This window comes from Lithobates pipiens, unplaced genomic scaffold (assembly GCF_037356315.1).
Source record: "Lithobates pipiens isolate NorthernLeopardFrog02 unplaced genomic scaffold, aLitPip1_a1.2 Scaffold_16, whole genome shotgun sequence".
Taxonomy (NCBI): Eukaryota; Metazoa; Chordata; class Amphibia; order Anura; family Ranidae; genus Lithobates; species Lithobates pipiens.
In genome coordinates, this window is record NW_027507748.1 from 378,670,926 (window position 1) to 378,685,582 (window position 14,657).

At 40.0% G+C, this 14,657-nt stretch overlaps 1 protein-coding gene across 1 annotated transcript in view; it reads left to right on the top strand.

Moving 5' to 3' along the window:
- Positions 1-2,682: 2,682 nt before the first annotated feature.
- The window catches only part of LOC143982998 (ras GTPase-activating protein 4-like), a gene marked incomplete at its 5' end in the record, with an annotated part of 54,955 nt that continues 42,980 nt past the window's right edge, over positions 2,683-14,657 (top strand). Inside the window, 4 exons of the mRNA XM_077482196.1 lie at positions 2,683-2,832; positions 6,278-6,431; positions 9,796-9,860; positions 12,064-12,176. Of these exons, the coding sequence (XP_077338322.1) occupies positions 2,683-2,832; positions 6,278-6,431; positions 9,796-9,860; positions 12,064-12,176 (482 nt within the window). The remainder of the gene's footprint in view (positions 2,833-6,277; positions 6,432-9,795; positions 9,861-12,063; positions 12,177-14,657) is intronic.

Genomic DNA, 14,657 nt, shown 5'->3' on the forward strand with positions numbered 1-14,657 from the left:
TCACTGTTTGCAACGTTACTTTACAGTGCACAAAAAAATCTGATACCAGCACCTCATGCGTTTTTTGTTGCATGCGATTTTGAATATAATCGCCACCAGTTATCGCACATCTTGAATGGACACAAACCTGATATATGTGATTGTGCAATCTTTTTATCTATTGGTTGATATAGTTTTTTAAATCACTGTACACACTTACTGAGAATATTTTTACAGAGATCCTTTTCTTATGTGTCGTTTTCTTTGACACGATTTTGTGTATGTCACATGATCTTACGTGTTCACCGTATTTACACAATTTAGCACATGGTATAAAGATATTTATACGCATTTATTTACAATAATTTTCGGCACTGGCACTTTATGCGATTTCCTAGCCACTAGCAAACCTGTTTCACATAATTCTTGTGTTTTTTAATGACTTTTTTATGCACATTGGTTTTTATTTATGGTGTAGTTGATATTTCTATAGATTTATTCACTATCTAGCACTGGCACTTCTTATGCGATTTTGTTAATCGCATTAAGAATCACTATTTATTTTGCTTACCATTGGATATACTTTGCTATTCACATTGTGACGTAGAAGTCACCCACTCATATTCGTTCACACTTGAGCATCATTTTTTTCATATTATTTCGCCAATTTTAGCCGCCCATATATCCCCTTTTAGTCTGGGCGATAACACATCTAACTTTAATTATTGTGATGTGGACAGAATTTACTAACCTCTCAGGATAATATCACCCAACCCAGTACTGCGCAACACTACTTCTTATATATTTATGCTGGAAAAATGGCTCCAATAAACTTTTTTCTGCTTCTAGACGCTGAAATATATAAACCGCTAATAGCCTAAAGTAGTGTGCATGGACACATAACACTATTTGGCTTCTAGGAGCAGGAGAAAAAAATGCTAATAACATCTTCTAGGAGCTTAGGAGCTAGTATGCACGGAGCCTTAATGTAATGTTTATTGTATGTGATAAGACTGCTGCGTTTGGATATGACTGCAAAATGCACATATATTCTGTACTTCCTTCAGAGTAAAAATTTATATTCTGAGGACTCAGTAGTAGATTGCCATGGGACTCCTCTGTCTCTTTGCAGAACTCCGTGAACCGCTTGCCCCTATGTCACACTTCAGTACACTGTATGCTTTGATACATTTTGCTGCTGCTTTTTCTGTATGTATATTTGTGGTTTTGTTTAAAAAATAATTTACAAAACACAAATACTCAATGAAAAAAGACTTTTCTAAACATACCTGATATCAGCTACTAAACTAAACCTAGGCAACTAAAAGTGGCCTAGGTTGTCTTCAGTGGTTGCAATATTGCTTCATTTAGCAGTGATCTCATAACTATGGATAGCCTTAACTGTATGACTGGTATTTCAGGTAAAATGTGATTTAAAGCAGTTTTAAACCCAAAAATGCCTAGAACTACGGGAGCGACATCTTGCTGGTCACATCTCAGATGAGATTTCAGAAGTAAGCAGTTGTCTCACCAAAAATTCATCTTCAGCAGCAATATCACTTTTGGGTTCATAGACATTTTAGTGTAGGTTACAATTAAAGCACAATAAACTGACTGCACAAGAAGCAAGCATACCTAGTACACAGAAAGATAGTAACATTTACTAAGTTTTATTGTTATAGGAAATGTCAAGTGGAATATTTATACAGACAAATCAGGAAAATATGTTTATATTTCTAAAATGCCCATTTATTTAACTATACATTCCACAAAAGACCTGAAAACTGTTGTATAGATTGAGACTGATTTACTAAAGGAGTTCAATCAATTGTGTGAATATTTACTTTATTATTCAGTAATGTGAAAAGCAGAGTACTGTTTACTTTTAAATAACGAAACAGGAATTTGCCTTTCATGTAATCGAAAATTGAAGTGCATATTAATATAATTTATTTTCTGAAAACTTTCAACACCTTTAATAAATGTGCCTGATTTTATTTTAAGTGGTTATAAAGCCTAAAAAAGGTTTTACCTTAATGCATTCTTTGCATTAAGAAAAAACATATTTAGGTATTAGTATCCCCCCTCACCCCCCTTTGTACTTTCCTGAGCCCTCATTCTATCCAGAGCTCTGCACTTCTGCAGCTTTTTTCTCCCCTCACTTCCTGCCTCATAGGGCATTGCTGAGGCAACAGGAGCCATTGGCTACTGTCAATGAAATCAGTGATGGGGCGGGGCTGTGTCCTGCTGTGTGTGTGTCTATATACACAGACAGCAAGGCTCAAAAGGGAGCCTGCACAAATACCCCAATTGAAAGAGACTTTCTATGGGGGCGCTTGCCAGAGAGGAAGAGCCAGAAACGCAGGTGGGGGACTCAAGAAGAGGAGGTTTGGGGCTGCTTTGTTCAATTTCATTGCACAGAGCAGATAAGTATAAACATGTTTTTTTATATTTACAACCACTTTAAATAGAACATATCATAAGGGAAATATGTGCAATGTTATTGTGCAATCCCTATTGAAAATGACTGTTACCTAACTGTCATGCAGAGTTCTAACTTCAAAAGTCGCATTGTCATTCTGAGTTAAACTTACTAAGGAACGGATTATCAGCGTAAAAGCCTATTAGAATTTTTTTTTTTTTATAGAAGCCAACTATGCAGTATACATCCCTTGTGACAGATTCCCTTTTATGAATTGAATTGTTACATTTAGTTGTTCCTTTTTTTTACCTAGGGGAAACCTTGGTTCTCTTCAGCTGCAGGTGAGGCTCCGTGATGAGACTGTTTTGCCATCGGATTACTACAAGCCTTTAGTGGAACTACTGTGCCAGGAAGTAAAAGCTTCTTACAAGGTAACATATGCAAATCAAAGGTTGCTTGGCTGTATTAAAGTTGAACTCCATGTATGATCTTTTTTGAAAAGTTAGGCTAAATTCACCCCAGCAACTAGCACAGTGCAAATGACAAAAGCAAGGATCTGCTGATTCCTGCTGCTGTTTTTTGCCACCTGTGAGCAGCGGCTGAGCCCTGTACATTTCAATGACAGGTCGACAGTGGCCATAGCTGTCTGCACAGCCAGCAATTACCTGCAGTGATCACTTTGTGTGCATCCAGCAATGATCGCCGCAGGTGATCACTGGCTGCGTGGAAAGTAATGGATAGCTGCAGTCACCAGGGACCTGTCATTGAAGTTTACAGGGCTTGGCCACTGCAGCTACCAACTCCAAGGTGGAAAAAACATCAAAGGGAATCAGTAGATAATCCCCATGCAAATGCAACCTTACATTTGTTCAGCTTGGACCATTGTAAAGCTTGACATATAAATTCAGCAGATGCCAACCAAATTTTGATCCATGTGTGGCCGTTACTTTTGTTGAATGAAATGTTGGAAATTTTTTCTCGATCAGCTTGCTGCAGCTAATTGGCTGCAGTGCTGATCAGGATGTTCTAATAGTGGAGGAGATCCTACTGTCAGAATACAATGACACAGCAAAGGGTACTCCTCCATCCACTTTGCTTGTGTGGATGGAGGAATCTGTTTGTTTTTTCTTTCAGCTAGTATAGTGACCAACACTCAGCCCCTCAGCCAGGGGCAACCCATTCATTAGGGGCACACTGGCGCTGCCCCCCATATCCATGCATCTGGCCGCCATGCAAGACGCCGGATGCATGAATTCCAATAGGGAGGGGAGTTTTTTTTTTTAAGCTGCTGTGATGCCCGCTGAGGAGAGCAGAGCAGGGCTAAGGGAAGCCACCAGTGATGCCTGCTGTCTGTCGCCTGGGTGAAGCGCTGCCCATCATAGTGCTCCGGACCCGCCGAAACCAGAACCGGGGGAGGGGGGTGTTGCAGGTTAACCAACCAGGAAGGTTGGCTGTGGGTGCACTGTTTACTGCCTTAACCCCCCCCCCCCCCCATTAATTACCAGCAGCCACCACTGTCCACAGCCATTCACAAAATGCCTTATATTTTTAAACGAATACAAGGCTTTCCCTGATTGCATGAGGTGGAAAGGTGGGGTGGTATCGTTCCAATCATCACAAGCAAGGAACCCCCCTGTGGTCTCTATGCAGAAGGCACAGGCAGAAGCCGCTTGACACAGAACCCATATGATTGCAACTACTACAGTGATTGTCACCTTCCACGGAACTTCCCTCAGGTATACTTATGTTGGTCAAAGCTGGAGTAATGTAACTATGCAATAAAAATGATACCAAGACTTCAGCTGTAAGAAATATGATGTGTCTTGCAACTTTAATTTCCTAATAGCAAAGTAGCATTGATAGATTAAAGATCCAGCGTTGTGCATTAGAGCAGCATTGCTGCTCTCTCTCTTTTCTGTGGCTCAGACACAGCAGCAGGCTATTGAGGAGGGAGCAGGGGGTGGGTCCAAGAAGCACTGTGGCTTGTCAATGGTCATGCAGAGTGCAGCTCGGGAGCAAGCCTGCATGAGTGCCCCCATAGCAAGCAGCTTGCTATGGGGGCACTCAGCAGGGTAGAGGTGCCAGGAACACCAGCAAGGGATCCGAAAAGATGGTACGGGGGTGCTCTGTGCAAAACCATTGAACAGAGCAGGTAAGTATAACATGTTTATTATAAAAAAAAATGTTTTAGCTTTACAATCACTTTAAGGTTGAATTCACACTAGTGTGAATTGGATGTAGATTTTCACGCATTCCAATTTTCTTGTCAGGAGACTGTGACTCGCTCTCAATGGAGCCGAATCACACAGCCCTGGGACAGCTGCGGAGCAGTTTGCAGAAGAGTCCTGTGCATCTTCTGGTCCATTTCAGGTTCGAATCCAGCCAAACATTCGGCCTGATTCCTCCATGAAATGGAGAACAGCGACGCACCGGACCCCTGCTGTGAGCTGCTCCACACAGCATTGTGAACCCAGTCTAAGGGTAATATGAAGTAGAAGAGTAAGATTATATCTTAGATATTTTATTTATTTTAACTTTAATTCATTTATACTTTATTTATTTTAACATCAGTGAAAATTAAATTATAAAAATGTTTTAATTTGTTATATATACAATTATGCATTACACAATACATTATGAAGGAATATGTTTAAATAATGAAGGGGTTAATGATCATGTGGGATCAATTCATGTTTCTGTATAATAGCGTGTCGATAGGGGCTTTGTTGTTCTTTGAGAAAGCAATGAGCCTAGCGTGAAGAGTAGAACTTTTTCCACATGGCTGTTTTAGTAATGCAAGAATATTATTTTGCCTCTCGTTGTGTGGCATTCCTGTTGCTGGTATGATTGATCGGTTCAAATTAGTTGTGTTCTTACCTGTATAAGATTACAAAGCACTTGGACTGTAGATAGAATATAAACACACACCCAATAATAGTGTCTAATGACTAAGGCCACTGCCTTCCCTAGCTACTCCTAGTTCTAGCGTTAAGGTATAATATTACTGAAGGACACTTTAGAGATTTATAATAGAGTACAGAGGGCAGAGATAGCAAGTAACCCACAGAGACTAATTAGAAACCAGCCTTAAGTGACAGTGACTATCTTGGTAGCTAAAATAAGCAGGTTTAATAATGCGCTTATAAAGATTCAATTTGCTTTCCATAGACTATAGCAAACCAGTGCTCCAGCACAATTATATAAGCCATTGCTTATCATATATCATACATTCCCAGACTCTCAATAGTAATGTGTACATATAAGCATAGATAGTAATACTTAAACAATGTAGTGCTTTCAAAGCTGATCTCCATGGTTTAGTCCAAGGTGGTCCAAACAACTAATTCTCTCACTAACAGATGCAGTGGATGTGTGAGCTGTATAAACTGTATCTAAGCTATATAAAGTCAGGCTGAGCACTGCCCAGAACTTCACAGGCAGCTTTGTATTCTATGAATGTATGCAAAGCTTCCTCTGATTGCTGAGTTGGAGATGTGATGTTATGCTACCACTTATCTGCCTTGGCCAATCAGAAGTTTTGTATTAATTCATATAATACAAAGCTCCCTGTGAATGGCTGATCAGCCCTCGGCCCAGCTCAATGTTGTTCCAGGAGCTGGGCAGGAAGTTCCTGTCCCACTGCTGAAACACAGAGCTGTATACTGTATGTAGTTGAGGCTACATAGTTTATACAGAGCACATAGCTACTGCACCTGTTAGTGAAGTAAATAGTACATTTGAACCAGCTTTTTTTTAAATTAACTATTTAAACCAGCTTTAAAGTGTGCAACATGTATCAGTGGAAATTCGATTTTTTTTGAGAAGGCCATGGACATTAAAACTATAGTCCTGTGAATTATGTTTGTGTTTCAACAGGAAAAGTGTGGACCTTTAATAACACTGATAGATGACACCACATCTGCTGAATGCAGACAGGAAGTGGCCACCAACCTTGTAAAGATTTTCTTAGGACAAGGGCTAGCAAAGGAATTCCTTGATCTACTCTTTAGGCTTGAGCTGGAAAAAACGAGTAAGTGACATCTGTGCATGTTTTCCATTGCGGGAGCAAAAGTAACATTTCTCAGAAGAGGTGCCATTGTTGCATTTCATCTTTTATTAATTATGGGCATTAAGTTGCAAAATTAAGTGACTCTTTTAGAGAGGCTAACCACACCCATAGCTGATATTTAAAGTGGAACTTTAGTTAGAAAATTAAGTCCTGCTAGATCACTTCAGGCTGGCCCTTTTTTCAGGTATAGCTTTAAAAATAAGTGCCTATACTGTTTAAAATCCAGTAATACACTGTCTCACCCTGCTGTGCGTACACTTAGTTGCTCTTAATTTTTTAGGCACTGCTGAGTTTGTAGAAGTCGATCTGCTGACAGCCTTAAAGTGGAATTAAACCCTCCTATCCTTTACAGCCAAGGAAGCTGCTTCTGTTTGATCTGCAACTGCAATGGTGCTGCACATGCGACAAGTTATGACACTTGCCATTTGATGGTTTGACAGTTTGGTTGAGGACAATCCCAGCATTCCAGGAATGTAACTGTTTTTTGAAAATGTTAAATCGATGGGTTTAGTTCCACTTTATGATCTGCTGCTGTTCAGGGGCTCTGGGCTTCAGCAAAATGGCAGCCTCTATCAAGAAGAAACAGGAGCAATGCTGGATGCAATTTTACAGCACACACTAATTTGGTAGCATAATTATTAAAGTGGAATGTATGTTACCTGCTAAACAACATTATTTTATATTAAGTTGTTATGGGTAAAGTTCCTCTTTAAGTTTTGTTTTGCTGCTGGCAGTTTGAATTACTTGAATCCAGTTATGCAGTACCCCGCATCAGAACGCAAAGTCCCATCTGTCATGACCTTTACTAAAAGTGAAATAGTGGTTTCCCTGGGACTCATTATAATGTAACAAACAACTATCGAATCCGGCTGAAAATAGAGACACAAAATCACCATGGAAGTCTATAAGAGATGTAAGAAGACTGAAGGTCATTCAAATTACAAATATTCACCCACAGCAGAAGTAATATTTTTTTAGAATTGCCCATTAAAGGCTATTTTAAAATATCAACATCTGCTACTACATATACTATAGACTTGCATTTCCCGTTGGCATTTACTTCTGCCTAATTTTATTTAAACTTGAGGGAGTGCCTTGAAAAAGTATTCACACCCTTACCCACACAATTTCCACATTTTGTCATGTTACAACCAAAAAGGTAAATGTATTTTATTGGGATTTTATGTGATAGACCAACACAAAGTGGCACATAATTGTGAAGTGGAAGGAAAATGATAAATGGTTTTTAACATTTTTTGCAAATAAATACGTGAAAAGTGTGGTGTGCATTTGTATTCAGCTCCCCTGAGTCAATACTTTGTAGAACCACCTTTCTCTGCAATTACAGCTGCACGTCTTTTTGGGGTGTCTCTACCAACTTTGCACAGCTAGGGAGTGACATTTTTGCCCATTCTGTTTTTGCAAAATAGCTCAAGCTCTGTCAGATTGGCTAAAGAGCGTCTGTGAACAGCAATTTTCAAGTCCTGCCACAGATTCTCAATTAAATTTAGGTCTGGACTTTGACTAGGCTATACTAACACATGAATATGCTTTATCTGAACCATTCCATTGTAGCTCTGGCTGTATGTTTAGGGTCGTTGTCCTGCTGGAAGGTGAACCTCTGCCCCAGTCTCAAGTCTTTTGCAGACTCTAACAGGTTTTCTTCTAAGATTCCCCTGTATTTGGCCCCAAAGATTCTAAGATTCCCCTGTATTTGGCTCCATCTTCCCATCAAATCTGTCCCTGCTGAAGAAAATCATCCCCACAACATGATGCTGCCACCACCATGTTTCACGGTGGGGATGGTGTGTTCAGGGTGATGTGCAGTGTTAGTTTTCCGCCACACATAGCGTTTTGCTTTTGGGCGAAAAAGTTAAATTTTGGTCTCAACACAGAGCACCTTTTTCCACATGTTTGCTGTGTCCCCCACATAGTTTCTCGCAAACTGCAAACGGGACTTCTTTTAGCTTTCTTTCAACAATGGCTTTCTTCTTGCCACTCTTCCATAAAGGCCAGATTTGTGGAGTGCACAACTAATAGTTCTCCTGTGGACAAATTCTCCCACTTGAGCTGTGGATGTCTGCAGCGCCTCCCCAGTTAGCATGGGCCTCTTGGCTGCTTCTCTGATTAATGCTTTCTTTGCCCAGCTTGTCAGTTTAGGTGGACGGCCATGTCTTGGTAGGTTTGCAGTTGTGCCATACTCTTTTTTCGGATGATGGATTGAACAATGCTCCATGAGATGTTCAAAGCTTGGGATTTTTTTTATAACCTAACTCTGTTTTAAACTTTTTCACAACTTTATCCCTGACCCGTCTGGTGTGTTCCTTGGCCTTCATGATGCTGTTTGTTCACTAATGTTCTCTAACAAGCCTCTGAGGGCTTCACAGAACAGCTGCATTTATACTGAGATTAAATTACACACAGGTGGACTCTATTTGCTAATTAGCTGACTTCTGAAGACAATTGGTTCCACTAGATTTTAGTTAGGGGTATCAGAGTACAGGGGGGCTGAATACAAATACATGCCACGCTTTTCATATATTTATTTGTAAAAAATTTGGAAAACCATTTATCATTTCCTTCCACTTCACAATTATGTACAACTTTGTGTTGGTCTAGCACATAAATTCCCAATAAAATACATTTACGTTTTTTTTTGTTGTAACGTGACAAAATGTGGAAAATTTCAAGGGGTAGGAATACTTTTTCAAGGCACTGTACTCACAGTAAGGATAGATTCACACTACTGCGATCAGATCCGATTTTCAGTGCAATTAAGCAGTGCAACTTGGTTTGTTTTAGATGTGGTTTGTATGTTCTATGGAGCCAAAATCTCACTGGAGTCACACCAAAGTAGTACAGGATCCTTTTCCAATATTGTTCCATACGTTGTTACATTGATGTGAATGGGCATCATTAAAAAATGTGATTTCCATTGTCATGCGATTCTGTGCAACTCAAATTGCATTAGTGTGAACTAGACCAAAGGCTAGTTTGGATGTAAACCAGTTAATCTATCAGTATTGATGGGGACATGTCATGCAAGCACCATGTAGATAGTACTGTTGGGGATTGAACTCATAACCCCACATTGCAGAGCAAGTATAATACCCTGCTAGGCGACGACCATCAAAAGTAATACTTGTATTAACATGCATGTATTGGAAATTGTGCGATGTTGGTAAAATTATGATTTTTAAAAAGATAAGCATTTAGTCTGCACTTGTGCTCTTTTCTATACTGTTCAGTTTATGGTTGATAAATAATATTTCCTTATTTTATATATTGATGTTTGAATTGTAAATCAAATATATTATTATCACAGATGAACCAAACACATTATTCAGAAGTAATTCTTTGGCTTCCAAGTCAATGGAATCCTTTCTTAAGGTAAACAATATATTTTTAATTTATCACCTTAATTCTCAGTCTTGTCAAATGTTTACGTGTGAAGGCTTTATTTGATGAATTCCCAATTGTTTAATGGTATATATATTTAAATAGCTTATAAATCATTACAAATATCCTCAACTGCCTTCAGTTTCCCTTATGCCTGTGACTATAATTCAGTCTGCCCTCACAATATGTCCCTTTGAGGCGACCCATTCAGATGCACTGAAAACAAAAACTACAAGTGTAAGTGATGAGCTGGAATGAAAAAACACATCCCTGAAATCCCTTTAGATAAGCATTTTTCTCCCTGCTGGCCACCCAGTGATGAGACTTTAGCAGTGCTGATAGAATGTTATGAAGCAACTGCTGGGCAGACTACATAGCTAGATTCTACATCATCAAGTGACCCTCTCCCCCTCCCTCCCCTGGAACATACACATCTAAAGGGTGCCTGAGGATGTGTTCCTTCACTCTGGTTCAAATGAAAAAGCAGTGACTGTGAGTACCTGCTAAGAGTAGAATGTAAACATAAGAGCCAAAAATTTAAAAAAAAATTGAAAAAAAACCCAGCATGAGGCCACACCCAATCCATACTAGGCCCTTTGGGTCTGGTATGGCTCTGGGGGGGGGGGGAATCCTTTGCCAAAAAATATTGGTGTGAGGTCCACCCCCAAAATCCATACCAGACACCTATCTGAGCATTCAGCCTTGTAGACCAGGAAAGGGGTCGATTAGCAGCTTGCGCCCCCCCCCCCCTTCTGAACTATACCAGGCCACATGCCCTCAATAAGGGGGGAACTTTGTCCGAGGGGGCAAAGCATTTTGTCCCCATGTCATGTTAATGAGGACAAGGGCCTCTTCCCCATACCCCTGGCCCAATGGTTGTGGGGTGCAGGAGGTCACCTATTAGAATCTGGAAGCACTCCTATGTTAGTATGGGGTACATAATCATTCACCAAAAAAATGACAAAATAAACACAACACCGTTTTTGACAAGTCCTGCAGTGTAGATACATGGTCAGTCACATCGTTCAGTGATGTAGGGTTACGTCAGTCATGAAAAATGATAGCTGCCAACCCAGACAGTAAAAAAAATGGCTTTTGCTGAACCTGACTGCTCCTGTTGCCAAAGCCAAATTACATTTCCGGTTCTTCCCACTACTAAAGTAAATAAAAGGGAATGTTCATATATTGTCAATGATGTCATAAGTGGGCGGGGTCACCCAGTGATGTCCCTTTGTTTAGTGCAGAACTGGCAACATCAATTGTCCCCACTGCTGAAGTAAACAAGGGGGCAGGCGTCACCTAGTGACATCATTGAGTACCCAGCCTACTTATGACATCATTGACCAGATATGGACATGTCCATATCTAGTCAATGCTCATTGATATCATAAGCAGGCAGGAAAAGCTGGCAATGTAATTTGGTGACGGCAAGTTGTGGGAGCAGTTGGGTTCGGTGGGCAGCCATTTTTTGTTTTTTATTTCATTATGTGGTCTTCCCGCAAAATCCATTACAGGCCCAAAGGTCAGCTCTTTTGTTTACATGTTACTGTCAGTGGGGAATCCCTATGACAGTAGGGATGAATCCTGTTTTTTAAGAACGCCAACGGGCGGATTAAATCGATGTGAACTAAAAACTGTAAAACAAACAGCTTTTTCCTGGTAAATACAGCAATTATGAGTTAGTGATTAATGTGATGTATTATTATGAATTAAACTTGACTTTAGTACTCATTTAAAGAAATATCCTCTGTCAGGGGTAAAACACGGGAAATATGATCGTGGTTGTCTTTAAGACCTTGACAAGCAAACTTGCCACCAACTTTTGTACAGCAAGCAAATGCTACACCAAGCTCAGTTTTTAAGCTATTCTTTGAGCCAGATGGCCTCCTCTTATATTCCTAAAGAGAATCTTTTAGAGGCCAGATGATATATCACCTCTGCTTCCAGAAGTGGAATGTTCATAAGAATACACAGAAAACTGTCTAAAGCAGGTGGCTCCAGGATGCAGATTTAAAGCGCAACTTGACTTTTCTCTGTCTTGCTCATGGGAAAATCTATATAATATGGCTCCAGAAATCTGTAAAGATTGGTAGTGAATCACAGCTTGAACCTTCAGCCAGCTTATTAAAAAAATTCAATAGTTTTATTTTTCATATTCTTCATGTTTATGATGCAAATATTGTTTATGCTGCAGGTAGCAGGAACCCAGTATTTACACAGTGTTGTTGGACCAACGATCAATCGTATCTTTGAAGAGAAAAAATATATTGAACTGGATCCTAGTAAATTAGAGATTAAAGAAGCTGGGTAAGTGTGGATACTGTATTAATATCTAATATTATCTAGTAAGTTTAAACTGAACTCCAGAGAAAACAAAAGTTCTCCCTTGCAGTGGGGCTTCCTCAAAGTGCAAGGGTTAAATGCTCATTTAGGTCTAGAGTATTGGTAAAAGCATGTTTACAGACCCTCTCATCTGCTCCAGGAGGTTCCCTACACACACCAGACCAGCACCCCCTAGCCTCTTCTCCCCATGCTTCGGCAGTTGACATCATCGAATTTAATGCAAGGCCCTTAGCCCTATATTGGACTTAAGGATGCCTAGGGACAGTCTACTGCTGGAGCGTAAGGTAGCAGAGGAGAGTGGTGCCTGCTGGGTAACCAAGGGATTAGGTATATAAAACTGCTTTTTCTGGTATCTCAGATGTAAATCAGCATTTAAGCCTTACAAGCAGCCTCACTGCAGGAAGGATTTTTCTTTTCCCTAGAGATAGGCTTTAGTAATATGTGTTATAATGAATTATATTATGCAGTGTGAATATAGTTTAACCTCCCTGGTGGTATGATTAGTTCTGGTTTTAGGTGCTGAAAGCGGTACAATTATTTTGCATGGAAATTTGGCATTTTATATTGTAGTCCTGTAATTCTTAAGGATAACTCTCTTAAATCTGTTCAAACCAGAGTCTAGCAGACATCCCGGTTTATGATAAAGTTTATAATATAATAAATAATAATAAAAATTATTCAATAATGTAATCAAATCCTAAAACACTGAAAAAGGGACACTTTCTGGTTGCTATGGACAATCTCCAAATTCCAGGCAGAAAAAACAGTATTTATAATATAAAAGTGCATGCAGGACACTGCGCAGACCACTAGGGACAAAGAGGGTGTGTAATTTTTTTATACAGTACTGTGTGTGTTTTGTGTACTTTTACTTTTTTGAATTTGGCGCCAGTCTTCGCTCCCGTGCGCCGTAACATTGCAGGGAACAGAGATCGGCGGCATTCGGCACTGTGTGAATCGAGCGGAGGACAGCTCCATCACACAGCGCGGAGGACATCGCTGTATCCAGGGGACTTCTCTGTGCCCTCCCTGTATCTAGCGATGCGATCCCGAGTCTGGTTCGGGGTTACCGCTTATGATAGTAAAATCCCAACCCGAGCCAGACTCGGGATTACCGCCAGGGAGGTTAATGAAGACAAAATATTTATCTAAATCCTGAAAGCAGGCGATTTATATAGGCAGTCTTGTACATTACAGCATTTTTAAACAAAGAGCAGCTGCATGCAAGCATTGCACTTTACAAACTTCAGAATTTCCATGTTTCCCTTGTGTATTCCCAATCTGAAAAATATGGCCGAGCCAGGAGGTTTACTGCTGAGCCACAACTATCAATAGAGTTGAGGGAAAGCTCCATGGTTACTGACAGAAGCACAGGCCAGGCAAGAGGTTAAAACCTGCTCCTTTACACAAAAAATAAAATAAAAATGGGGTTTGGGTGGCGTTCTGCTTTAACTAAAATTCAGCTTATTGCAGGTTTTTTTTTTCCCCAAGGAATAATAATGATACAGTGTTCATATAAATGTTACACTGACCAGAGGCTGAACATCTGACCTTCCGGTGTTCCTTTTGTCCAAATGAAACAGAAGTGTATTGCATAAGAACTAGGATGTCAGAAAGAAGGATTTGCCTGTAAATCGGAGAGAGGAGGAAGTAAATACCCATAACTAATGATTTTCACATCCTTTTTAAGTGCATGACTTTATGTTGCGTAAACATGTATTTTGTTCTCTCTTCCATTGAGAGGCACAGGAAGTCTTTCCTCTTCAGGTTCTATGGCTACAATGGGGAAGAACACTGGAAAACAAGAAAACTGTAGGCCCAGGGTAACCCCTCCTACTAGAAGCATGATTCCGTTGTTTGCTAGTGTCCTAGGATAATGTATGACTTCTCATCAGCTCTGCTGTGCAAGGCTAGCATATTTCTTTCTAGCACCTTTATTTTTTAACTCTTCAATATTTTTTTTTCTTCAGACAAGGCTCTCTTCTATATTGCTGCTAGAACTTGTCTCTTGCACTGTAGCTATCAGGTGTGCATGTCCTCAGCCGGGCTAATGGAGTAAAAAGAGAGTGTTTCACTCTGAAACTAGAGGATGAGCCTGTTGATTCCCCCAATGCTGTTTCTAGTCTTCGGTGCTTTAATACCCCCAAAGTCACAAAGACTTTCCTATTGCATCTGCTGTTCTAACTCTTTCACTTTCAGAGATGGGAAACACCATGAAAGCTCTTTATTTCCCCCATGGCTAATTAAACTTCTACCCTTTTGAAGAGCATTTTGCACAAAAACAGTCTACCCCCACTGTGAATCCAGCAGTGTTCCGCATTTACAAATTGACTACTATACCAGTGAAGGGTGTACCTGTCTTTAACCACTTCAGTACAGGGCATTTTAAATGAAAATTAGTCATGCTACACTGTACCCACACTGTACCCAAAAAAAAATTTTATC